The following is a 26,609-nucleotide window of genomic DNA, read 5'->3' as shown; positions in this document are numbered from 1 at the left end:
TGAGAATGCACTTTTGTGTTTCAGAGTGGCAGCAACTATGCTTACTTAGAGCAGCTGGAGAGCTTATCTGCTAAAGGGCGACCTATCCCTGTGCGTCTGGATGCGTTACCCCAGGTAGAATCACAAGTGGCAGCTGCACGGGCATGGAGAGAACGGACTGGGAGGACCTTCCTTAAGAAGAATTCTAGCCATACCTTGTTGCAGGTAAAGAACAGTTAGTAATTTAATACCCTTAGGTAGGAGTTTCATTGGTGAAGGTTATTTTCAATTTATCTGGTCATGGTTTTATAAGTGATTCTTATTAAGTGATACCAAATGTTGACTGGAAGTCTGTTGCCTTAGGCAGATTTATCCACAGTTCATCTTGTACTGCATCCAGAAAAAGGAATCAGCCTGGATCTTATCTCTGTTACTAATGGATTCTGTCCTTGAAATATCTTACATGTGTTACCCTTTTCATCTTGAGCAGTTGGAACACCCTAGTAGTTAAAGAGCGTAGGCTTTGGAGTAAGGTACTTCATGTTGAGGACTGGCTCTCTAATTGCTAACTCTGTGTCCTTGGGCAAGTTGTTTCCTCTCCGAGCCTTCGTTCCCCAGTTTGTAAAATACAGGTGATACACCTACAAAAGAAGGTGGTTGTGAAGATTGCATTAGGTGTGTGTAGAAGGTACGTAAGAAGGTGCCTAGGACAAGATGAGTGGTCAGTAAATGGTTCTTTTTTATTATTTTCAGCTTTAAGATTTTTTTTTAAAGATTTTATTTATTTATTTGACAGCGAGAGATCACAAGTAGGCAGAGAGGCAAGCAGAGAGAGGAGGAAGCAGGCTCCCCGCTGAGCAGAGAGCCCGATGCAGGACTTGATCCCAGGACCCCGAGATCATGACCTGAGTTGAAGGCAGAGGCTTAACCCACTGAACCACCCAGGCGCCGCCCCAGTTTTAAGATTTTTTTAAAAGCCAGGACTCCGTGTTTGGTTTTATTTTTGTAGGTACTGAGTCCCCGGACTGACATTGGTATATATGGGAGTGGTAAAAACAGGAGGAAAAAAGTAAAAGAACTAATAGAAAAAGAAAAAGAAAAGGATCTGGACCTTGAGCCTCTGAGTGATCTGGAGGAAGGATTAGAGGAAACCAGAGATACAGCTATGGTGGTAAGAAATTATGTAATGCATTCTGAGTCTGCATCATGAATATAGAATTCTATAAAGCTATTAGATTCGCTGGTTTTATGTTCTTAACTATTTTTACTTTTATCTTTGGCTTTATAGTAAAATATTTCATTTTTATAGATTTATAATCCAAGTTTATTAGTCTCTCATTCCCTGGGAAACTGTCTTTTCCATATCTCTGTTCTTTTTTACTGTTTTAATAGTTGTCTAATATTCCATCAGATTGTCCATAATTTATTGAACACTTTTCTGATACATCAAATACTTTTATTACTGTTTGCTATTATGGATAATATAAAGTGAACTTCTTTATAAAGTCTTTTCCTTTTTTCAAATTATTTTCATATACTTCGCTCTTAGGAATGTGATTACGGTTAGAATTTAACAGCATTTTATGACATTTAATACTGTGCTTTTAAAAGGAATTATATCCATTTAATGACACTAGCTGCTATTTAAAATATCTCCCTTCTCTTAGTCTCATTCACAGTATAGTGGATGCTCAAGAAAACACTTGTAACTAAGTAAAATGATGGGTGTTTTTGGAGAGGAGGAGGAATGTGTGAAGATGACTATGAGCCTGAGGATATAAAGAGAAATAAAAAATGAGTTTGGGCCTATTTAACAGTAGGGAATTACATACATTGAGTTACTTGATAACAAATTGATGTTTCTGCCTACATATGATCCTGGGTTTTTTGGGGTTTTTTAAAGATGTATTTATTTGAGTGAGAGAGCGCATGAGCAGGGGGAGGGACAGAGGGAGAGAGTGCAGGGAAGCAGACTCTCCCGCATAGCAGGGAACCTGATGTGGAGTTCGATTCCTGGACCCCAAGACCACAACCTGAGCTGAAACCAAGAGCTGGATGCTAAATTGACTTAGCCACCCAGGCATCCTCAAATGATTCTGTTTTGAGGCCAGTGGAAATGATTTATTAGGGAGCCTGCCTATCAATCAGTCCTGTCAGATGAATAGAACTGGAAATTATTTCAAAATTGTTTCAGTACTATCAATTTAAAAAAGAAAATGCATTGGCAGTGTTCATGATAATTAAATTTTGTTTACTTTCACTTATTTTTTTAAATGAATTACATAAAATCTTGTTATATTTGGCCATCAGACTTTGTTATTCTACTTCTGCATGAATTGGAGAAGCTGTTGAGAAAGAAATAAAAATTGATTTGTGTAGAAGTCATCCCCAGGGAAGGAATTACAAGGGGATGAGTAGTAATATTTATTGGGTATTAACCTTGTGGGAGGCGCCAAGTTAGGCACTTTCATGTGTTACCTTATTTAATCCTCAAAACAACAAAATGGGGTTGGTTGGTATCCTCATGTTTCAGAAAACTGAAATTTGGAAAACGTGTGCCCCAGACCAACCATCTGTAAGTATAAGAGCCAGGCTTTGTGCTTAGGTTGCTTAACTCTAATACAGATTATCTTTGTACTATACCCTACAGAAGAGTTCTAGGTACTCTACTGATAGAAATTGCCAAATATGGCAGCACTTTGCCCATTTCACAGATGAGGAATGTTTGCACCCAAATTACAGGAAATGATTGATAAATGCCTGTTTGTTAAAGACAGTGCTTGTCATAATGAGGGCACAGTGTGGAGATGATCTCTCAGCTCTGATTTGGCATTTTTGCACTCTTTTTCAATGACTCTTAAATGTTTGTTGTGTACAGGTGGCAGTTTTCAAAGAACGGGAGCAAAAAGAGATTGAAGCCATGCATTCCCTCAGAGCAGCCAACCTAGCCAAGATGACAATGGTGGACCGTATAGAAGAAGTAAAATTTTGCATTTGCCGCAAGACAGCCAGTGGGTTTATGCTACAGTGTGAGCTCTGCAAAGACTGGTTCCATAACAGCTGTGTTCCCCTTCCTAAATCAGGTTCCCAGAAAAAAGGGTCTAGCTGGCAGGCTAAAGAAGTAAAATTCCTTTGCCCTCTTTGTATGCGGTCTCGAAGGCCGAGGTTAGAGACTATTCTTTCACTCCTGGTATCTCTTCAGAAGTTGCCTGTACGTTTGCCTGAAGGAGAGGCCCTGCAGTGTTTGACAGAACGAGCTATGAGCTGGCAAGATAGAGCACGGCAGGCCCTAGCCACAGATGAACTGTCCTCTGCCCTAGCCAAACTGTCTGTGTTGAGCCAGCGCATGGTGGAGCAGGCAGCTCGAGAAAAGACTGAAAAGATCATCAGTGCAGAACTCCAAAAAGCAGCTGCTAATCCAGACTTACAGGCAAGTTTAGGGTTTTCTTTCTTTTTTTTTATTTCATGAGATTATGTGTATAAATTGTAAATCAAATATATTTTAGCAGCTGACTAGGAAAACAGTAAGTTGCCAGCAGTTATGTTATCCATAACATCTTTCTGTATACGCCTATAGAATTTACTTTGGGTATATACCTGGTCATTTTAGTGAACCATTAACCTGGAAATATCATTGAGACAGACCTTGGCATCATAACCAAATAATTTGATCTGTACTAACTGTTGAATTCTGTTGGTCTTACATTTAGGTGTTCTTAAGTGCACATTAATTACCCTTGTTTATTTAGGTTTTCCCTCTGTTCATGTTGGAATTGTTTGTTGTTTAGGGACACTTACCTAGTTTCCAGCAGTCTGCTTTTAACCGGGTGGTGAGCAGTGTATCTTCTTCCCCTCGACAAACAATGGACTATGATGATGAAGAAACAGATTCTGATGAAGATATCCGGGAGACATATGGCTATGACATGAAGGTAATTAATGGACAGGCATACCTGATCACTGGGCTTGTTAAAACTACTGAACACTAATGTTTGAAGCCTGAAAGTAGAAGAGAAAGCTAGTCTATTTATCCTGCGTTTGTGGTGATAGCATTTTTTTCTAAGCCCCCCAGAATACAGACTGATAAAACAATTTTTTTAAAGGATGGAGTTTTTAAAAAAATCAGTGTTTATTTTCTTTACCTTGTAACTCCTTGTGGCCTAAAGGGACTAGAAAAATCATGCATTTAACATGGACGGGACTGGAAGAGATTACGCTGAGTGAAATAGGTCAAGCAGAGAGAGTCAGTTATCATATGGTTTCACTTACTTGTGGAGCATAACAAATAGCATGGAGGACAAGGGGAGATGGAGAGGAGAAGGGAGTTGAGGGAAATTAGAAGGGGAGGTGAACCATGAGAGACTATGGACTCTGAAAAACAAACTGAGGGTTTTGAAGGGGCGGGGGGTGGGAGGTTGGGGGAACCAGGTGGTGGGTGTTGAAGAGGGCACGGATTGCATGGAGCACTGGGTGTGGTGCAAAAATAATGAATACTGTTACGCTGGAAAAAAAAATAAAAATAAAATCATGCATTTAGATTACTGAAAGCTTTCATGGCTCATTTCAGTATTTTGTTTCCTTTGGGTTGCTTAAGTCTGTATAGTTATGTTTTAAGAATCTCATTCTAGCGGTGCTTTGAATCTTGCTCTGATTTCTCATCTGGATGGTGCAAGATAGAATGTCCTATTCAGAGATGAGTTATACTTGGGCCCATGGTTCAGATTTGCAGTTACAGCTGCAGCTAGAACAAATTATTTACCCTCACTGTGATTCTTTTGATAATGACACTACACTGGTTTTGGCAAGTTTGTTTTGTGTTAGATCCTACTGGCCTTTTATTATTTTGTGTCAGGCCCAGGTGCTTTGTCTTTTACCTAGTAGTAATAACATCATTATCTAGGCAGAAACTCTGTCAGGTTACAGTTAATCCATTGATCTGTTTTATATTAGTCTTTGTTGAACTGTTTAGAATTTGTGTCTCTAACCATTAATACCATCTGTCATAGATGCTTGTAAACTAAAATATTTTTCTCAAGATAAAAATGGATCTTGGGAATGTTTTAATGAGGGAATTTTTAGTTTTATGAATTAAAGACTTGAGCAAAGTTAAAATTTGAATTAGCCTGTTATGGTAAAGTTCTAAAGAAGCAGCTGGACAGGAATGCAGCCCATGCCACATATAAGTTCGCTAATGCTAGAATTGCCCATTTACTATGCTTAGAGGCCTTATCTGGGTTGTTCTCTTTCTAGCACATTAAGTATCAATCAGTACTCTAGAATTGCTAAACGGGATGGACTTTAGAAGCATTTTAGAAACCTATGAAAACAAAACATCACAAATATTACATGATTTTAGGGCTAGGGATCAAAACTATGGTTTGATATGGTTGTACAGAGTAATCTTTTTAATGAAAATTATATAGTGGTGTTAGCTTATGAGCTCTCCTTTGGTAGGAGGGGACTTTATAATATGAATTAGGAATTTATAGTGTTAGCAGTATATTTGACAGCTTAGAAAAATAGAAGAATGGTAGGTGCAAGACTTAGGATAATTCTTGACAAATCAGGAAACAACAAATTTTGGTGAGGATGTGGAGAAAGTGGGACCTTCTTATACTGTTGGTGGGAATTCAAGCTGGTGCAGCTACTCTGGAAAACAGTTTGGACCTTCCTCAAGAAGTTAAAAATAGAGCTGCCCTGTGACCCAGCAATAGCACTAGTAGATATTTACCCCAAAGGTACAAATGTAGTGACCCGAAGGGGCACCTGCACCCCAGTGTTGATAGCGGCAGTGTCCATGATAGCCAGACTATGGAAAGAGCTGACATGTCCATTGACAGACGAATGGATAAAGAAGATGTGATATATATATATGTATAAATGTATATGTATGTATGATATATAATACATATCATCATATATATGATATATAATAATATATATGATATATAACATATCCAGCAATAATATATATATCCATCAATAAATTATATATATATATATATCTCGAGATGTCCATTGACAGAAGAATGGATAAAGAAGATGTGAGATAAATATATATATCATTGTATATATCATACATATGATATATATAATATTACATATATATTATATGTAATATGATATACAATAAAATATATATCATATACATCATTATTTTAATATATTTCATATATAAAATATATAAATATATATAAATAATATATATTCCATATAATGGGATATAGTGATAAATGCTAATATATCACTATATCCCATTGTATGATATATATCAGAAAGAGTGAATACTTAGCATTTATATCTGTGTGGATGGAACTGGAGGGTATTATGCTGAGTGAAATAATCAGAGAAAGACAATTATCATATAGTTTCACTCATAAGTGGAATATTAGAAACAGCGTAGAGGATCATAAGGGAAGGGAGGGAAAACTGAATGAGAAGTCATCAGAGAGGGAGAAAACCCATGAGAGACTCTTAACTATAGGAAACAAACAGGGTTGCTGGAGGGGTTAGGTTAATTGAGTGGTGGGCATTAAGGAGGGCATGTGATAGGAGGAGCACTTGATGTTACAGGCAACTGATGAATTATTAAATTCTGCATCTGAAACTGATGTTGTAATGTATATTGGCTAACTGAATTTAAATTTTTTAAAAAGGATAATTCAAGGTCACATTTACTTTGATATAGGTTAAAAATATTATAAAAAATTAATTAAAATGTTATTTGCTGATTTAGTTATAATTAATTTGGTGATTTTTTTTGCATTTTTATGAAGTTCCCTGATTATAACCATGAATTCATCTTTAAAATAGTTTGAATTTAGTATCTTGGCTTGAGAGAGAACCCTTAACGTTTAGGAAGAAGAGTAGGTGATTACATAGAAAAATAAAATCAGTCATTTGATCCTAGTTATCATAGCATTTAATTTGTGCTTTATGTTGTTGGGTTACTTCATTTGCATGTAGTATCTTGTAATCACCACTGAATCAGGAAAATCATTACTTAGGGAAATATATGTTTAATGAAGGAAAGTCTGTCATGGATCTTTTGCATGTGTGACTGCCATATCCTTTCACATACTCATATGATCATTTCCTTTTAGGGCATATTGATTTCCCTTTACTGAAACTGTCCATCCATATCACAGTTTATATTTTGCAAATGCATGTATGAGCAGAATTGCGCATCAGAAAGGAGGATATGCAACAGTAGTAGCTCTTCTCTCCTTTCTTGCAACCTAGTAATTGCTTATTTTAAAAATGAGAAAGGTTGGGTTCCTGGGTGGCTCAGTTGTTAAGTGTCTGTCTTCGGCTCAGGTCATAATCTCAGAGTCCTGGGATCAAGCCCTGCGTTGGGCTCCCTGCTCAGTGGGGAATCTGCTTCTCCATCTCCCACTCCCCCTGCTTGTGTTCCCTCTCTCCCTTTCTGTCAAATAAATAAATAAAATCTTTTTTAAAAAATGATAAAGGCAAATAAAACACTTAGATTCTTCTAGGTTTTCCTCTTCACCCTTTTTAATGCTTGGACTGTTTGAGCTTTGGTGGAAATAGAGTCCGTTTTATTTGAGAGTTTAGTCCAGCATAATACCAAATAAGATAGAGTGACAGATCTGTATATAAAAAACATTTCTCACCAAGAGTACATTCTACCTTTCTTCTATGTTTGCCATTAATGGGACTTAACTATAATTTTCCTCCTTAGGGAGAGTAATTTGTTTAAGCTTGGTGTTTGTCAGTTCTTTTACTTTCAGCCTGTTTTTTTTTTTTTTTTAAATGTGTCTCTTGAAGATAGTATATATAGTAGGGTCCTTTCTGAACTGCATCTGTATGCATTTGTGTAATACTGTTGAGTCTTGTTTTTTGTGTTTTATTTTTTAAGTAATACTACAGTCTCTCTTAATTGTGGGTATTTAGTTCATTTTCATTTAATGTAGTTGTTGACATGGTTGTGTTTAAGTTGATCATTTTGCTGTTTATTTTTTATTAATTTTTTTTCCTTTGTTGTACTTCTTTGGGTTACCTGAAAAAAAAATGTAATGTTTGATTTCATTTCCTTTATTGACTTCTTGCCTTATAGCTCTTTTTGTTGATGTGTTTTCAGTGATTGCTTCAGTGATTTTGTCATGTCTTATATTTTTTTCTCTTTCCCTATGATCCTCTGCCTTATTTCTTAAATTCCACATTTGAGAGAGATCATATGGGAACTGTCTTTCTCTGATTGACTTATTTTGCTTAGCCTGATACTCTTCAGTTCCATTCACGTTATAGATGGTTAACTGGTTAACAGTGTGTCTTGAACTTACCAAAGTCAGTATTGTACATGTTCACTTTTCAAGCTTCACGTTGGGGAAGTAATTTTTTTTTTTTTTGAAGATTTTATTTATTTATTTGACAGACAGAGATCACAAGTTTGCAGAGAAGCAGGCAGAGAAAGAGGAGGAAGCAGGCTCCCCGCAGAGCAGAGAGCCCGATGTAGGGCTCAATCCCAGGACTCTGGGATCATGACCTGAGCTGAAGGCAGAGGCTTTAACCCACTGAGCCACCCAGATGCCCCGTTTTTTTTTTTTTTTTTAACAAATCTCTTTTTAGCTATCGTTATTTTCCATCATTATTTTTTGATCACAGTCTGTTCTGTTTTGGAAGTTGAACAGAAATTTCCATGTATGAGTAACAACAAAATGAGTAGAGTCAAAGTCCGAAGAGACACTTGTAGTCGCTGAGAAGAAGCTATGGGACCGAAAGTAGGACAGAACTGAAGTACTCTTCCATCTCTTGCTTTTTAGGGCTTAAGTTCTTAAATAGGGAAGAAGACTAGGAACTGCTATTCTCAGTGAGTGGCATTGTCTTCCGGAATCTTCTTATAAAACCTTTTAAGTATCCTATTTAATTAAGGATCATTTCACAATAGCAGATCTTCTTGTGCACCCCACGAAGAGGATCAGGTGTCTTGTTAGTCATGAAAGTGTTGGCTCCTCTCCTAACTCAGACTTCTATACTTTGCTTTGTGATGCTGGTACTGGGGCTCTACACCAGGGGCTGGTAAACTTTTTCTGTGAAGTAATGTATATATGTCAATACACATTAATACGCAGTAATATATATTTTTAGTGTATATGTATGTGCATGTATATTCTCTCTCTCTTTGACACACACACACACACAGCTTAGTAAATATTTTAGGTTTTATTTTGTTTGGTTTTTTTAAAGATTTTATTTATTTATTTGACAGACAGAGATCACAAGTAGGCAGAGAGAGAGAAGGAAGCAGGCTCCCTGCCGAGCAGAGAGCCTGATGGCAGGGTTCGATCCCAGGACCCTGAGATCATGACCTGAGCCGAAGGCAGAGGCCTTAACCCACTGAGCCTACATGTGCCCCATATTTTAGGTTTTGTAAGCCACATAAGGTCCCTAGTGGATATCCTCCCCCCACCCCCCGCAACTCTTTAAAAACATAGACTATTCTTACCTTATACGCCATACAAAAAATGAGCTGCCAGTTGGGTTGCAATGTGCCAACCAGTTCTGCTCTCCACATTTGTTTTCTGCCTGCTGCCTGCCTTCTGCTAGAAGAGAACATTAGAAAATATTTAAAAGGCCTGAATAGTGAGAAGGGACGTGATCTTTCCCATGTTTTATTTTTCTCTATTCGTGTCATCATCTGAACTGCATGTTTTGTTTTGTTTTTTTCTTTTTGTTTTGCTCTGGCAATGGGAACTGGGTCCAATTTGTAGTTGTTTTTTCACATCCGTGAAACCAACTACATCACATTCCGTTAGAGCAGAATGAACTGGCCAACACTTCCTTCTTAGAGATCTGGCTCCCATCTCTGCAGGGCCTCTTCTCTGAGCTTGTAGGTTCTAATAACCCCACTTCTTCCCTTTGTTACCGCAAACTCTAGGGTTGACAACTTTTTCTTGGTGTTAGCTCAGTGCTATTTTTGTCTTTTCAAGCCTTTAATATACATCTAACCAGTCATTAAATTATCCTTGTTGAAAGGCTGGTGATTTCTGTCTTCCTGATTGCGCTCTACCATTAAAGCTCTACATGTGAGCTTCTGGAAACTAACTGCAGGGGAGAATCATCTGAGAACTAATTAAAGCTGTCAGAAGTACATAATTTGAATATTGCCAGTTAGGCTCTTCATTGTATTAAGAAAGAACAATCTAAGAGCAATTGATAAGCCTCTAGGCTTGAAAACCTTTGGAGAGGATTAAATGATTTGTGTCTTTCAGATGTCACATCTAAACCTTTCTTCCCTTCCTAAGTCCGAAAAGTGTCAAGGTTCCCCAACTTGGGAGTATAGGAGTTTTTTTTAGTTGTAGACTGTAGAAGGTTGGTTATTTAGTAGTAATTTTCTTACAGGTTTATTATCTCTGGATTGTTTTTGAGATTTACTGTTTCCATTTTGACCTAAAACTGTAGTCATTACTGACCCCCTCCATCATTCCCCCACACCGTGGGCATTTTCCATCTTATTTAATACTGTACGTTTAATTTTAAGGTCATATTTTAAAAATTTTTTTAAATTTTTTAATATAAATTCAGTTATTTAACATACAATGTATTATTGGTTTCAGAGGTAGAGTTCAGTGATTCATCATTCTTAAATAATACCCAGTGCTTATTACATCACGTGCCCTCCTAATGTCCATCACCCACTTACCCCATCCATTCTCCCCACTCAGGCTACCCTATTTGTTTTCTTATAATTAAGAGTCTGTTGTGGTTTGTCTCCCTCTCTGATTTTGTCACATCTTATTTTTTCTTCTCTTTCCCTATGCTCCTCTGCCTTGTTTCTTAAATTCCACATATGAGTGAGATTATGTGAAAACTGTCTTTCTGTGATTGACTTATTTTGCTTAGCATAATACTCTTTGGTTCTATCCATGTCATTGCAAATGGCAAGATTTTTGATGGCTGGTAGTATTCCATTAAAGTCATATTTTTAGTATATTACAAGCTTGAAAGCCTGCAGTTAGGTACTTGTCACAGGGTAAATGAAGTGGTTCTAATTCTGAATACCCCTCTTCATTTCCTCTTTTTTTTTTTTCCTTTTTTTTTTTTTTCCTTCTTTGTTTCTTCTTCAGGACACAGCCAGTGTGAAGTCCTCCAGTAGTCTGGAGCCCAATCTGTTTTGTGATGAAGAAATTCCCATCAAGTCTGAAGAGGTGGTCACTCACATGTGGACAGCGCCTTCATTCTGTGCGGAACATGCTTATTCTTCAGCTTCTAAGAGTTGTTCTCAAGGTATTACCCTTTAAAACAGTGTAAAGAAGATATACCTGAGGGGTGCCTAGGTGATTCAGTTGGTTAAACGTCTGCCTTCAGCTCCGGTCATGATCCTGGGATCGAGCCATGCATTAGACTCCTTGCTCAGCAGGGAGCCTGCTTCTCCTCCTACCTGCTCTTATTCTCTCTTGCTATTTCTGTCTCTCTCTCAAACAAATAAAATCTTAAAAAAAAAAAAGATACACCTGAAACCAGGGAGAGGAAACATTGTATTAAGGTTATGAATCCCTCTTTTTAAATTTTTTTTTAAATGTTATTTATTTTAGAAAGAGGGTGCAGGAGGGGCCAGAGGAAGAGGGAGAGAGAATTTCAAGCAGACCTCATGCCAAGGGCAGAGCCTGACTCTGGGCGTGATCTCAGCAACCCTGAGATCATGACCTGAACCAAAATCAAGAGTTGGATGCTTAAGCAACTGTGCCACCCAGGTGCTCCAGACTATGAATCCCTCTTAAATGTACATCCTGGCCATGAAATGCTTGTAAAACCTGAAAATGTGATTTTGATTAAGAAAAGCTAAGTCTCCGGGTGCTGGATGGCTCAGTGGGTTAAGCCTCTGCCTTCAGCTCAAGTCATGACCCCAGGGTCCTGGGATCCAGCCACCATTGGGCTCTCTGCTCAGTGGGGAGCCTGTTTTCCCCTCTCTCTCTTTGCCTGCCTCTCCCCCTACTTGTGATCTCTGTCTGTCAAATAAATAAAATCTTTAAAAAAAAAAAAAAAGAAAAGAAAAGCTAAGTATTTGTGTGCCCTTTATGTTACTAGGTGGTAACCTAAAAAAAGTTACATGGAATTATTGAATCCTAGTAAGAACCTTAGAGGCCTTCTAGTGCCATCTCTGTTTATATAAAATCTCTGATAGGCCTCTATTTGTTCATTACCACTTGTCGAGGAGCTTGTCGCTTTTTGAGAATATTCATTCTTGTTTTGGAAAGTGTGAAGTGTTAGAGAGTTCCTCTTCCTTGGTAGATAATTGCCCTCATATGTCTACTTTGCTTTTCCCCATTGAAAATATATCACACTGCTTTAGGTCACATGTCTGAGAAGTAAAGGGTGTTTCTCTTTTCATAGTAAAATTTAGGATCTTATGGAGTGGCATATTACTGTTGGTTTATCAGGAGGATAGCAGCTTATTTTTATAGGGCACCTCATGTGCTTAATCTTTTGGTCCCCTCTAAAGTGGAGAGAAAATAAGAGATTCTTTCCCATTCTCCTTCCACTGTCAGTCACAGACTAAAGAATCAATAAGGAACCAATTTTTTTTTTAAAGATTTTTATTTATTTATTTGACAGAGATCACAGGTAGGCAGAGAGGCAGGCAGAGAGAGAGGGGGAAGCAGGCTCCCTGCTGAGCAGAGAGCCTGATTCGGGGCTCTATCCCAGGACCCTGGGACCATGACCCGAGTCGAAGGCAGAGGCTTCAACCCACTGAGCCACCAGGCGCCCCCCAATATTTTACTCTCAACTAATTTTTTAGAGTGGGCATTAGAATTCTGGATCTTTCTGTTTTGTATTTTTTTTGAAGATTTCATTTTCACTTTCATATGGATACAATGAATTCAGATATCTAAAGTAAGTACTGGAGGAGGAGGGACCATTCTCTTAAATACTTACTTTTGAAACATGACGTATTTTTTCCATGGTTTTCATTTTTTGTTTTGTCTTATTTTGTCTTATTGGAAAGGTTCTAGCACCCCAAGGAAACAACCTCGGAAGAGCCCTTTGGTGCCCCGAAGTTTGGAACCTCCAGTATTAGAGTTGTCACCTGGAGCTAAAGCCCAGCTGGAAGAACTTATGATGGTTGGAGATCTCCTAGAAGTATCTCTGGATGAGACTCAACACATTTGGCGGATTTTGCAGGCCACACACCCACCCTCTGAAGACAGATTCCTGCATATCATGGAGGCAAGGAGTTAAAGCTTACTTAAACAGTGGTTTTAAAATTTTTTAGAATGCCTTGGTTCTTTGTTTTTTTTTTTTTTAAAGATTTTATTTATTTATTTGACAGAAATCACAAGTAGACAGAGAGGCAGGCAGAGAGAGAGAGAGGGAAGCAGGCTCCCTGCTGAGCAGAGAGCCCGATGCGGGACTCGATCCCAGGACTCTGAGATCATGACCTGAGCCGAAGGCAGCGGCTTAACCCACTGAGCCACCCAGGCGCCCTGCCTTGGTTCTTTGGAGGTGCCACATATGCCAGAATGGGGATGGCTGAATGGGTAGTACTATGGCTGTCCTCCTTTCCTATTAAGCCAAATGTAATTCTGCTTTATGGTCTAATTGCGATTTTATGTAATATTTTGGGGGGGAACCAAATGCCATTTCCACTAAAAAGAATGGAGGATACTGAAAACTCTTAGTTTTTCTCCTAAGGAAGGAACAACTTCCTTAGTCCATACTCCCACTGTTGAAAGGCCCAAAAAAGAAGGTGGAAGAAAATTCAGTTTTTTCTTTTGTTTTTTTTTTTTTTAAAAAAGGTGGGGGTGGGAGGTTGGGGTACCAGGTGGTGGGTATTATAGAGGGCACAGCTTGCATGGAGCACTGGGTGTGTTGAAAAAATAATGAATACTGTTTTTCTGAAAATAAATAAATTGGAAAAAAAAAAAAAGGCAAGGGGAGGGCTAAATAGGGGAGGCACAAGGGAACAAGAGGGGAGGGTTAAACAGCAGATTGGGGTGGGAAAGAAAGTCTGCATTCATATATTAATACTTAAAGAGCAGTTTGCAGTTTATATAGTGTTTTTATATCCATGATCTCATTCTATCCTCAGTGAAAATAATCCTGAATGGATGAGAGAAAAGGATAAACCTATTTCTACATATTAATAAATAAAGGGTCAGAGATGTAGAAACTTGCCTAGGCCACACATTTATTAAAAACAGAAAGACCTGGATTCCAACTGGGCATTTCACTTCGAGTATTCTTTTCATTATTCTTTTCCATTACACTTTGATGCAGTGGAATGATACGGTGTCACCAACAGTTGATACAGATAAACTTGGCAGATGATAGTTAGCTTTTGGTTTGGAATTCAGATTAAAGGTAGCCTGATTTAGATACTGTTTTCCAAAATACAAAGGGTTTTCTTCACATCCATTATCTCATCTGATCCTCTTTATTTTACACATAAGCAAACAGACTATTGAGAAGGTAAATATGTAGTTTGAGATGTGGTAGACTTAAGACATTTATAATGCAGTGTTCTGCATTCTGCAGTTTCTTAGGTTCTCATCAAAGATTTTTCAGTCTCAAATATGTCACAAAATGAATTCTCAGGTGGTATTTAATTATCAAGCTTATATGTTTCAGTATTTATTTTTCTACCTCCTCCTCTTCTTCTGAAAGTGCTAGACACACTTTCACTATTAAAAATTTTTAATGCTGGGGCACCTGGGTGGCTCAGTCAGTTAAGCATCCTGACTCTTGTTTTCAGCTCAGGTTGTGATCGCAGGGTTGTGGGATCCTGCACTGCACTGGGCTCTGTGCTCAGCAGGGAGTCTGTGTGGGGTTCTTTCCCTCTGCCCCTCCCCCATTCTCATGCACTCCCTCTCTCTCTCCCCTCCTCAAATAAATATAGAATCTTTAAAAAAAATTTTAAATTTTAATGTGTATTACATCGGCAGATAGTAGAAATTGGAACAATATTAGAAATTTGAAAAATAAGGGGTTTTTTTGCTTTGTCACATCAACATCTCTAGCCCTTGCCAGAGTCACTATATGTAGTGAGATCATGGATACAGTTTTTTGTCTTGCCAACAATTTTAATAACTTCTTAGCCATTGGGAATTACGAGTTAATAAAGAACTGTCGTAGTGCTAAATGAAGACCAAGAAAATTATTACATTTAATACTTTTAGCTTTATATGTATGTTTTATCTCAATTAGAGGTGCTACACATATACTGATATAGGCTAACAATGATCTTTTTTCCCTATTAAGCTAAAGTCACATGTTTTCTACAGGCTTTTCTTTATTTTCTGTTTATTGAATATTACTTTTTTTTTTTTAAGATTTAATTTATTTCTTTGACAGAGAGAGAGAGATCACACAAGTAGGCAGAGAGGCAGGCAGAGAGAGAGAGGGAAACAGGCTCGCTGCCGAGCAGAGAGCCCGATGCGGGACTTGATCCCAGGACCCTGAGATCATGACCTGAGCCGAAGGCAGCAGCTTAACCCACTTTAAGTATACAGTTCACTTGTCACTAATGGCATTTACAGTGTTACACTATTGCCATTGTCCATTTCCAGAACTTTTGAATTATCCCAAACAGAACCCCCACACCCATTAAGCAGTAAGTCCCATTTCTCCTTCCTTTAGCCCTTGGTAACCTCTCTTGTCTTTCTGTCTCTGTGAAGTTGTCTATTCAAGGTACCTCCTACAAGAGAATAAAACTTTTTTAAATGTCTTGCTTTAAAATTCTTTCTAATTTGATATTGTTGAAGGATGACAGCATGGAAGAGAAACCATTAAAAATAAAAGGAAAAGACTCTTCAGAGAAGAAACGGAAACGGAAGTTAGAAAAAGTAGAACAACTTTTTGGAGAAGGAAAACAGAAGTCCAAGGAGTTAAAGAAAATGGATAAACCTAAAAAGAAGAAATTAAAACTAAGTGCCGAAAAATCAAAGGAGCTGAATAAACTGGCCAAGAAATTGGCAAAGGAAGAAGAGAGAAAGAAAAAGAAAGAGAAGGCTGCTGCAGCCAAAGTTGACCTTGTGAAAGAGACTACTGAGAAGAAGAGAGAGAAAAAGGTGCTGGACATCCCCTCAAAGTACGACTGGTCTGGAGCAGAGGAGTCTGATGACGAAAATGCCGTGTGTGCCGCGCAGAACTGCCAGCGGCCCTGCAAGGACAAGGTGAGCTCTAACTGTATCCACCCCCCTGGGGGAGAGGCCAAGGAGCAGCAGTCGCGAGACAGAAGCCTGATGTCATGAGAATCTGGTTTTGATTCCAGGATTTGGGCTTCCAGCAGAATATGTTTTCTACAGTTTCTATAAACTGTTGTTCATTATGAGGCTCTTAGGTCAGTGTGCTTAATGGAAGAAATGTTGTGCTTTAAAAATCATGTACCTGGTGAACATAAGAAGACCAGAGCAGAGAGAAGCTATGTGATAACCCTTGGTAGCCGTGCATTTCATGTGTGGTTGGCATAGCGGGGTTCAGTGTAGTCCTTGAGTCCTTTTGCCTTCCCTGTAGGGTGACTCAGAGAACTAAATACCTTGTCAGTTAGTTAGTCACGGTGGCCTCAAAACATTCTGAGCCAGTGTTTTAAGAGCTCTGGCAAATTGTGTTAAAATTTTTGTTCTAAAGACCTAAAACGGCTTCACTTTTGGTCTGTGTCTTACACACACTCAGGCCTATCTGCATTCTTCTAAAATGGAATGAGATTTTTTCCAGGCACCTTGCAAAAAATAATTAAGACCTTTGAAGATACTATTTTAAAAGTTTTGGCCCTAAATTTTAAGTATAGTTACTACATGATGGCTGTTCTTTTAGGTAATACTGATGTTAAGAATTTTTGAGAAAGATAGATTTTATGAAAAACCCCAGTTCATTGAATGACTGGAGACATCTGTTATGGTTCCCATCCAGATTAGTAATTCATAGTTTTAATTTTATTTTGCTCATTATACCACTTGATATTTAACATTTTATTACCTCCTCAATTTGAATATATGAACAGAATAAATATAACTGCATCAGTACTCCCTTATTTCCCTCCTAAAATATGTGTTAGAGCTTGAAGAGGTCACCTTGTTCAGGGTCTTCATTTTACAAATGATGAAACCAGGACTCAGTGAAGATAAATGATGTGACCAAAGTCACAGTGCTAAGTAGTACAAAGCCAAAAGTAGAACCGAGGTTTCCCTCCCGAGACCAGGTTTTCTTCATCCCCATCTTACCGATAATTAAGATGTAAGTACAAAAGCATTCCAAAACTAAATGACACTTAGATTTAAATTATACTTACTGTTTTCCACTTATTTTTGGAAAATGAATGTATTTTGGTAAGAAACATATCCCCATAGTCTAACCTTCCAGGGACAATACCTACACATACTTTAGTGTGTTTTCTTCTAGTCCTTTTTCCATATAGTTTATTTTATATCATGTCATACTGTCTCTCACTTTTGTATCTTTATTGATTTCATAAATATGTTTCTATTTTATAAACATTTTAAAAGTATTTTAGTAGCTACATTATATGTGTGTTTGTATTTTTCTTTCATTTTAAATTTATTCTCATCTGAATTTGTTCAGTAAAGAGGCTGATGAAAGGCTTTGTTTCTCTTTGGGTACTGAAGTATTGGCAGCTTAGTGTTGGCAGAACCTTCTCCCTTTGTTCCTCTTCTAACTGATTTTGTGGTAGTATCAGACTGGCAGCAAGAAGTGGTATTTCTTTTTCAAGTTTTCCTGTCATCCTTCCTACAATGTTTATATCCATCATGAACCTTTTGCTCTCTCTTTTTTCACCTTTTCACTTAGTAATCTTTTCCCTCTCCTCTGCTCAGCATTTTAAATATCGCTCAGGTCATCTGTTATCTTCCTGTAGCATATAAACACTACAGGAAGTTTTTTTTCCTCATCTGCTATGAAATTGTTAACACATGCCCTGCATATTCTCAGGGTTATGAGAATAAGAGGAGATAATCTCTATGATAAAGTACTTGCTAACAAAATGCAGTGTTAAAATGTGATGGTTATTTTTAAATGAGCCTTAAGATTTGCTCCTAACATTAAAGGTATCTTTTAAAACCTTACAAAGTTTTCTTAATAGAACAAAAGGAGACTTAGCTGAACATTCAGATAAAATGTCTGTTTCAAACTGTTCAAGCACATGCAAAAGTGAGGAAGGTATATCTTAACCTGTCATCATCCTACATAAAAGAAACTTAGTAAATGTTGTATTTCTATAATGTGTTTAATTTTAAACAAATTATTTCAGATTGTAAACATTTTGCCTATCGTTGCTGTTTTTGCAGTATTTATGGTTCTCTAGGTTTGTTCTCAGCACTAGTTTTACTAAATAAAAGGTGTATTTCTTTAACTGCTTTGTAAAAGAATCTTACAACTTTCTCAATGTGAAGTATAGTATTTCTCTAAGAAAACATGCATGACACATATCTTCAGAACAAAATGATAAGAAAAGAATGTTTTGAGAGAAGTCTATGCTCCTTAAATGTCATGCAGCAAAAATAACTTCTTGAGTTTATTCATATTTAGGTAAATGTACATTTACCATTTTTCTAACCAGTAATAATATTCCTTTTCCCCAAAAACTTGCAGACTGAGAAGACTTTGAAGGGCTACCTGAATATATGTAGGTTCAATTTCAGGATGTTTTAGAAAGAGAAAAGAAAAACATTATCAGAATAATACCGTAAAGGGCTTTAAAAAAAACTGTCTCTTCCATCATTATCAAATTAACCTCAAGGTGAAATTAATTTAAAAAAAATAAAATAATGAGTATTTTTCAAAAAATTAGTTTTAAGGTTCAGAATCTCTTTCTCCCTGAGGTCTGCCCCTTTCATTCATTCTTAACTGTTACCAAGAATAAAACAAGTTAACTTGAAGGAGCAAACTCTTTCAAGCTAACATTTAGGTAACTTTTTTTCTGTATTAAAGTAAATACTTAATCATCTTATTTAGGAAAATAGACTTTTTTCCTTTTTTTTTTTTTTAAACCAAACTCTTCCTGTGGGCCTTTTCCATACCCATTACCACTTCCATAAGAAGTTTGGGATGGTAAATAGAGATTAAGTTTATAAGCCTGTGTCTCTCACATTTATTATTTGTTAGTCATTTTCATTTTAAAAGATTTTCATGGTGATGCCTCAGCTATAGTGTTTGTGTTACTAGTTCATATCTCTTTTTAAAAGCACAGATAATCAAAGGTTGAATTACCTTGAGTGAGTGTGCAATACACACACACACAGAAATTATGGTGATGTAGAAATAGGCTAACCAATTGTTCCAATTTGCCTGGATTTTCTTAATTTTAGCAGTGAAATTCCTGTGTCTTGGGAAATATCAATCTTGGGCTGGCTAGGAAGCTTGGTCCCTTAATGTTGAGAACACCAAAAAAATAAACACAAGGATTTTGAACATTGTTATATTGTACTTTGAATAAATTGTTTTAGGTTTTTGTATCTGGTTTTCGCAAGGAATCTTGGGTGAAGTAGAGTTGAATGCCAAAATAATAAAAGCTCAGTAAGGGGAACTAAGCTAAGAATATCACTACCTCTCCAGGCTTTCTTTTTTCCCCAGTGCAATAGTATGCTCTGCAAAGTGAACAAGGTATTTTTAAGGGTAAATTCTAAACCATATAGCAAAACATGCCAAATTAACATTATTTCTTGTATTTAACATATTTCTTTTTTAAAATTTCCCCAAATCGAGCTGCTAGCCTGTTTGTACTATACTTCTAAATCTCTTATCCTTTGAGATTCGAACAACTTACAGCTTTGAAGTTTTTTAATTATTATTTTTGTGATTTGATAAGTAGCTCTTTTGAAAATAATGGAAGGGGAAGTGACTGTTAGAACTTAATATGCAGTCAGCCACACTCTGTGTTCTTGTGTCTTCAGGCACTACATACTCTGTTGCCCCTGTGTCAGAAATCATCAGTGGATTCAACTGACATTCCAGACTTCAGTTTGCTTTATGATCCAGTGGGCCTTTTCAAACAAAAATAGCACTGGATTTGGTTGTTAGTATGTGAATGTGATTAAAAAAATAATAATAATAAGATACTTGGAAGGACTGGGTTTTTTTTCCCCCCGCTTGATTATTGAAGTGAACTGTTACGTAATCCATAGGCTGGGGTGGAATCTGTGTACTGGTGAATATCTCAAGAAAAGTTTATACTTTTTTGGAATGCTGGGAGAGCTAGGCTTAGGAATGGATCTCTAGCCAAAATCACAAAAGAGAACATGCCTTCCTTGCTTGCGAGAGGTTGGCAGATTTAATTTGAGGAACCTGGAACCCAATGAGTATAGTGAAGAATTAGATTTTAAGAAACATGGAACGGCTTTTCTTGGCAGCAGTTAACTGATAAATTAGGAAATTTCTTATTCTGTGGGTTAGTATGACTGAGGACTGGACTGGAGTAAGAGGGTTGGAGGTAGGAGTAGAGTTGTCTCTTGGTTCAGGGTGGCGTCATAAAGAGGGCAATACCTGAAATTTGGGCAGCTCAGAGAAACAGATCATCTTCCCAGTTCTCTTTACCAGCTCAAAGAGCCAAAGCACTTACCATCAGATTGGCATTTTGTAAATCTTCATAGCTGTACTACCTGTATTTTTAGTTTGTTGCCCAGAAGTCGTTTATCTCCCCTTTCTGTCTTTCACGTACTAGTTTGCTGCAAAAGGAACATTTTGATCAATTTTCTTTACTACACAGACTTCAGAAGCTAAATATTACATAAACAACTTCAGAACAAAAAAAGGATTTGTTTTAGGACAAGTTAAATGGCTGTGAATTTACTAGCAAACAGTATCACAGAGTGCCAGGGACGATCAGATTTAAGGTATATAATTACCTAGAATCTGACTGAAAATGTAGTCTTCTGGCTTGTACCCCTAAGATATTCTGAGGCTGTAGGTTTGGGATGGGTCTCAGCCACACTTCTAAAAACACAATAGGTAATTCTATGCAAGTGCTCTACACATTTTGAGAAACAGTGCTGTAGGCAGTTATCCAAGGTGCAAAATGCTTTTTGTGTAAGATCATGAGAGAGCCATGAAATCGTGATCTTAAAAAATGCCTCCAGTGTCCTAGGCAGTGAACTAGCTGTTTTGCCATATACTATTTCATTTCTTCCTCTAAGTAATCCTGTAAACAAGATGTTATCTCCATTTTACAGATGAAGAAATTGAGCCTTAATGAGATTAAATTATTAGCCTCAAACCATACATATCAGAACTCAAAACTTGTGACTGAATTCAGTAGTCTTCATTTGGCACAACACTATCTCTTAAGATCTGGAACTCTAGAATAAGAACAGTAGAAGCAGAAAGATTATTTTGACCAATGATTTTTCCCATGCTAAATCACAATCATAAAACCACTAATATGAATATAATCATTTTGATAATTCTTACCTAATTTTGGAAACTACTCCCTTTCCCTGACACTTATTTACCTAGCCAAAACCTCCTTCTCTTCTTTCTCATAAGCTGCACTGAGGTACCTATTATACCCTTTCATGCCTCTTTGTTCTGAAAACTGGCGGAGCCCAATGTTGTAAGTGGCTTTGTAAGTTGCCACTGAGATGATCCACTTCATACTGAGGAGTAGCTCTTTTAATCTTAAATGTTCTCATCTGCTGTGACATCAGCTATAAAAACTACCAACAATCACCCTCCAAATACAAAAGCCCCAGATCACTTTCTTGTTATCTCTAGGCCCAAGGCTTAAAGTCACCAAACTAAAGTCGTTGTCTAGCCTCACAATATTCTCTGGAGGGTCAAAGTTTGCTTAGTGTCCACTACTGACCTATCAGTTATACAGACTCTAATTTGAAACCCCAGAGTAATCTATTGACCTGTGACTTTGACTGTTTTAATTGGATAATTTGTAAGATTTGACCTCTGATATTTGCTAACTTTTTATAGGGAGTTGTATTTGTAACGGAAGAAGAGAAGAATAAAAAATATTAGTTTTAAAAGTGGCCTATGTGACTGCTTTTCTAAAAAGGTATTTAATGCTCTTAGTACTTTGGCTTATCTCTTTGAAATAAAGCTAATACACAGGATTGCCTTCACATTGTTGTATTCTTCCTTTCTTGATCAATAATTGCATTGTCTTAGAGCCTAGAAATTGTTAATATTAGCTAAAACTACTTGGCTGCTCTATTAGAAGTTCCTTTTTTGTCAAGTTTTTCTCAAATATGTTTTTACCTCAAAAGGAGCCCCGGGTAATTATGAGGTAATGGAGTACCTAAGAGGCCCAATTTTGTGGACATATTATGGTAAAATAGAATTTGGGGGTATTCACTTCCCAATTTCTGTCTTTAAAAAGTAGCCCCATAAGAAGTCATTGTCTGTCTCTGGACGTCCCAATTATTTGCTATCATTTAAGCCAAGAAAGCTCTTTGTTTTTTGTTTGTTACTGATGTTGGTTTTTTTTTCCCCTGAGGCTTAATGTTTATGTAACCTAAACATTCCCCAATCTTGTCTCCTACAGGTAGACTGGGTACAATGTGATGGTGGCTGTGATGAGTGGTTTCATCAAGTTTGTGTGGGTGTATCTCCAGAAATGGCTGAAAATGAAGATTACATCTGTATAAACTGTGCAAAGAAGCAAGGGCCAGATAGCCCAGGTCAAGCACCACCTCCTTCCTACATAATGAGCTACAAACTACCAATGGAGGATCTTAAGGAGACCAGTTAGCAGTTGCTGGGTTAGTTTGGGACATGGGGAGAAATGGACCACGTTGAGACCTTAGTCATCAAGTAGAGTGGTTTAGATCCACTCAGAATGTTGCTTCCAAAGACGAATGGCCTTCAGAGGAAGTCCTCTGAGCTGACTTCCTCTTTGCATGGACTGTGTGATCTACATTCTCTTCAACACATCTATGCAGAGGGTGTCTTTGGTACAGCAGCCAATATTTCAATTTGTCTCCTCTGAGTATGGTTTGTTACTTTACAGCCAGACATGTGATTGAGCTCTAGAATGCTGGTTGGCATTAATACACTGGGATGCTAGCAGGGCATGTAGGATGTGGCTCATGGCCAGCTGGTATTAGTTAATGGAGTACAACCTAGCAGCAGCACCATCTGGAGGTGCTGATGACTTGGCTCTCCTTAGGACAGTTGGAGAGGAGTGAGAGTACCACTCCCCTTCTGCTGTTACCTGGCATATAATGCCCTACAGATACAACGTTGGGAGCAACAGGGCCAGAATGAACTCCTGTTAATCATGGGATAGTAGCCAGAGTCTAGATCCAAGCTACTTGTGTGTTCATACCAAGAAGAAAACCCTAAGTGAGAGGCAGATCCCCTTATCTTCCCAGGGAGAGGTGTATGTCTTCTAGTTCAGAAATCTGACTAGATTGGATTCTGGAAAGAAGAGCTTTTCTCATTTCAAGTCAAGGAGCCCTTTTTTGGCTTTGAGAAGTCTTGCTGTCTTGGGTCTGCATTTTAGAGACGAGCAGGTACATGGATCCAGGCTCCTGCTAAAGAAGAGAAGACAAGTCAGAATGTTTTACTGAGACACAGTGATGCATGCTTTTCGGGGAAACCTTCATTCACAAGTACCAGATACCACCAGGCTTCAGGCATGGCCATGAGCAAGACCAGCAAATAACAGCTTTTTGCCTTGCAGCCCTGACCCCAATGTCTGCTATTTCCAACACTGGCAATTTCTGATTGTGGCCCACAGCAGATGCTGTTGAATAACACCATGGCTTCATCAGAGAATGTGGGGTTGTAGCACCTCTGGGTGATAAAGTTGTTTTAGTAAATCCATTTTTAAAAAAAGAAAAAAGGACTTGTTTTTACTTTTTTCTAAATGTCTCTGACTACTGACTGTTCTATAAATAGATTATTTTTCCTTTTTTAATACACATATATGAATATATAAATATATATATTTACTGTTACCAGCAGCATATGACAAGAGTTTCAGCATCAAAAATCCATTTGGGGGCTTGCTTTCTCTTTTTTGCTTTTCAATAAAGAAATCCCATTCCTTCCTTGTAGTACAAGGAGTTAGCACTTCCTTATCCGTCCTAACCTGACCAGATTTTCCATGTTGTTTTGTTCAAATAGATAATTACATTTCCTTTGTGTGTTAGAACTTGTCCCTATCTGTTGGGAAACTTGGTCCTACTATTTCTGTGGTGGCTGTTTTGTTTTTGTATGTGAATGTTTGAAACTATGGTGCTGTGTCCTCTTTCCTCCTGTTGTGTTCTCTATTCTTGTTAAGGTGTTAGGTAAGCTGTATGGAAATGTTTATTAGAAGGGGACTCATCTTTTTTTAAAGGACAAAAAAAAAAAAAAAAAAAAAAGAAAAACCCTAAAAGAAGTGTTTGGTCTTCACTATCCTGTGTCCCTTTATTTTGGTTAAAAAATCTGTGGTTTGACTTAACTCATTGATTTTCTTTTTAAAAGGGAGGAGCAAGGTGGGCCTAGAGAACAGCTTTTCCCTTTTGGCCCCAATCTCTTTTAAAGAAATGTCTTCTAGTAACTAGAAGTGAAATGTACTGTCCAGTTACAGTTTGAGTGGGTATGAGATTTAACTCAAAAGGCATCTTACTACAAAAAAGCAAAAGCTTTCCTGTAAAACCCAGTTTCTGTAAATGCATTCTCTGTGGTTCGTACTACCTAATTTTTAGTCGTTCTTCCCTTAATCTTATATAACATTTTTAGTATTTTGACCTATTAAGAGGTTCATAAATGTCACTGTGCATGATCTCATCGTAAGTGTGTATATGATTTAAGATTTCAGTGGATATTGCAAAGTACCTGTTAACCAATTTCATAAGTTTTCATTTTGCCAATCTGTGTGAAGATATTACTTAGTTAAAAATTTCATCTGGTTATAAAAGAAAGCACAATATTGTTTGCCTTTTCATCCTCTCTGTAAAGATCTTCAAATACTTGTGAGTAAAAAAATTGCAGTTTTAAGTGATGGCTGCCTGGGTAGACTACATTTTAAAATACTTAATTTTTCTTCCTAGTCACCTGTTAGCTTTACTCAGCCATCAGTGGAGGGGCATGAAGATGCTGAGAAAGATGGCTAAGGTGCTCTGCTTCTGGAGTATGGTGGATGGATATAGGTGACTGTTTAGGGAATAATTTATGTCCTTAATATGGTATTCACCTGCTGGAGATGTGAGAGAGATGCCAGGCAGTCTTCCCCCATGAGTAGCTCCCTGTTTACCTTCTGGTATTTTGAAACTTAAATCTATCATTTAGTTGATACTCTGAGCGTTTCTGTATTTATTTGAAAGTCAGAGGATTTGGTCTGACTCTTGACCATAGATTTAGACCAAGGCTGAGAAGAACAGATGAGAGAAATTAATTTTAAAAAATTTAAAAAGGGATAGAGAGGGAGGGAGGAAGAAAAATGAACATACACAGTCTGTAATTTTGGAATTAATGAACTAAGACATCTATTTAAAGTCATGCTGATGTCCTGATATAATATAAAACATTGTTTTCCATTAGAGGGAATTACTTACTTTCAACTTACTCCATTCTTCAGTGTTGTAACATTTTATATTAAAACTTGATTTAAAATGTCCCTTTACCCTTCTCTCCAAAGTTGCAAATTTTCACCATTGGTATTTTAACTTCTATGTTAATTCTATCAAAGGTATTTCTTACTACCTTCATTATAGCTATGTTGGGGAAGGTTATAGAAAGAAAAATGAAAAAAAAATGCTATGTAAGTCTTTAACATTCTCAAAAGGGGTAGGTCATTGGAGCTATGCAAATCCCCAAGTTTACAACTGTAACATTAGTAGTTTGCTTTCTTGTTGGCAGAAGAGGAGACATTTTCTTCCCACAAATGTTTATTTTACTTACTGATAGTTACTGCAACAAACCCATGTTGAGATTTAGATGCTAAGGCTCCCTTCCTGAGTTGCTGCAAACCACCTTTGCACTGCATGATTCAAATTTGTGCCTCAATAAAATTACAAATTACTGTATATCATACTTTGAATAATTGAGAAGATGAGCATTAATTCTGTGATTGTCTACCATGTACTTATTTAATAATCAAAATCTTAGCAAAGGCTAGCAGACCTGTAAGATTAGAATAATTTTACCTGTGCTTCACTTCTGTTCTTCTCTGCTTTTGTCTTTGGTGTCCAAAAAACTGTCAGTTTCTTTGCTTTTCTTAATTTTAAAGATTCTGGATACAGTTTCAGTGCACATAAACTCGCTGCTTGTCGATATTTTAATTCTGTAGTACATTTGTGAGACTATCAGCCAGTACTTAAAATGGGAAGATGAAAGGAGAAATTGAGAAACCCCTTCTTTCAAACGATGGGACTGTCTGCTTTTTAAAGGAGAAAGTGACAAGTGACAGTTTGGAGTGGGATTTAAAAATTGTAAATTGTGAAAGAATTAAGCTGTCAAAGTCCCACATAAACCAGGTTCAATAAAGGGTTACGTATGGAACTAGCTTCGTATGCGTGTAGAAAGTTGCTTTTGCAGTAGGTCTGTTAAGCTGAATTTTTAAAAGCAGGCAACTGATTTGTCTTTTACCTTTTGAACCCCGCCCCCCTTTTAAAAATTAAATCATATCATTACTACTTTGGATATGAATGTGCCAAGTGATACTCAAAACATGAGAAGGAAAGAATGGGATGTGCATATGTTTTGGAATTGCAGTCTTCTCT

At 37.3% G+C, this 26,609-nt stretch overlaps 1 protein-coding gene across 1 annotated transcript in view; it reads left to right on the top strand.

The window, feature by feature from the left end:
* Positions 1-25,510, top strand: part of KDM5A (lysine demethylase 5A) — a 99,065-nt gene extending 73,555 nt beyond the window's left edge. The window contains exons 21-28 of the mRNA XM_044226992.1: positions 25-204; positions 989-1,150; positions 2,858-3,409; positions 3,768-3,911; positions 11,067-11,226; positions 12,947-13,167; positions 15,702-16,112; positions 22,442-25,510. Of these exons, the coding sequence (XP_044082927.1) occupies positions 25-204; positions 989-1,150; positions 2,858-3,409; positions 3,768-3,911; positions 11,067-11,226; positions 12,947-13,167; positions 15,702-16,112; positions 22,442-22,648 (2,037 nt within the window). The 3' untranslated portion in view covers positions 22,649-25,510. The remainder of the gene's footprint in view (positions 1-24; positions 205-988; positions 1,151-2,857; positions 3,410-3,767; positions 3,912-11,066; positions 11,227-12,946; positions 13,168-15,701; positions 16,113-22,441) is intronic.
* The last annotated feature ends 1,099 nt before the right edge of the window (positions 25,511-26,609 follow it).

This window comes from Neovison vison, chromosome 12 (genome assembly GCF_020171115.1).
Source record: "Neovison vison isolate M4711 chromosome 12, ASM_NN_V1, whole genome shotgun sequence".
In the NCBI taxonomy this organism is placed as follows: domain Eukaryota; kingdom Metazoa; phylum Chordata; class Mammalia; order Carnivora; family Mustelidae; genus Neogale; species Neogale vison.
Note: the sequence above shows the minus strand (reverse complement) of the source record. Positions and strands in the feature narration are given on the sequence as shown.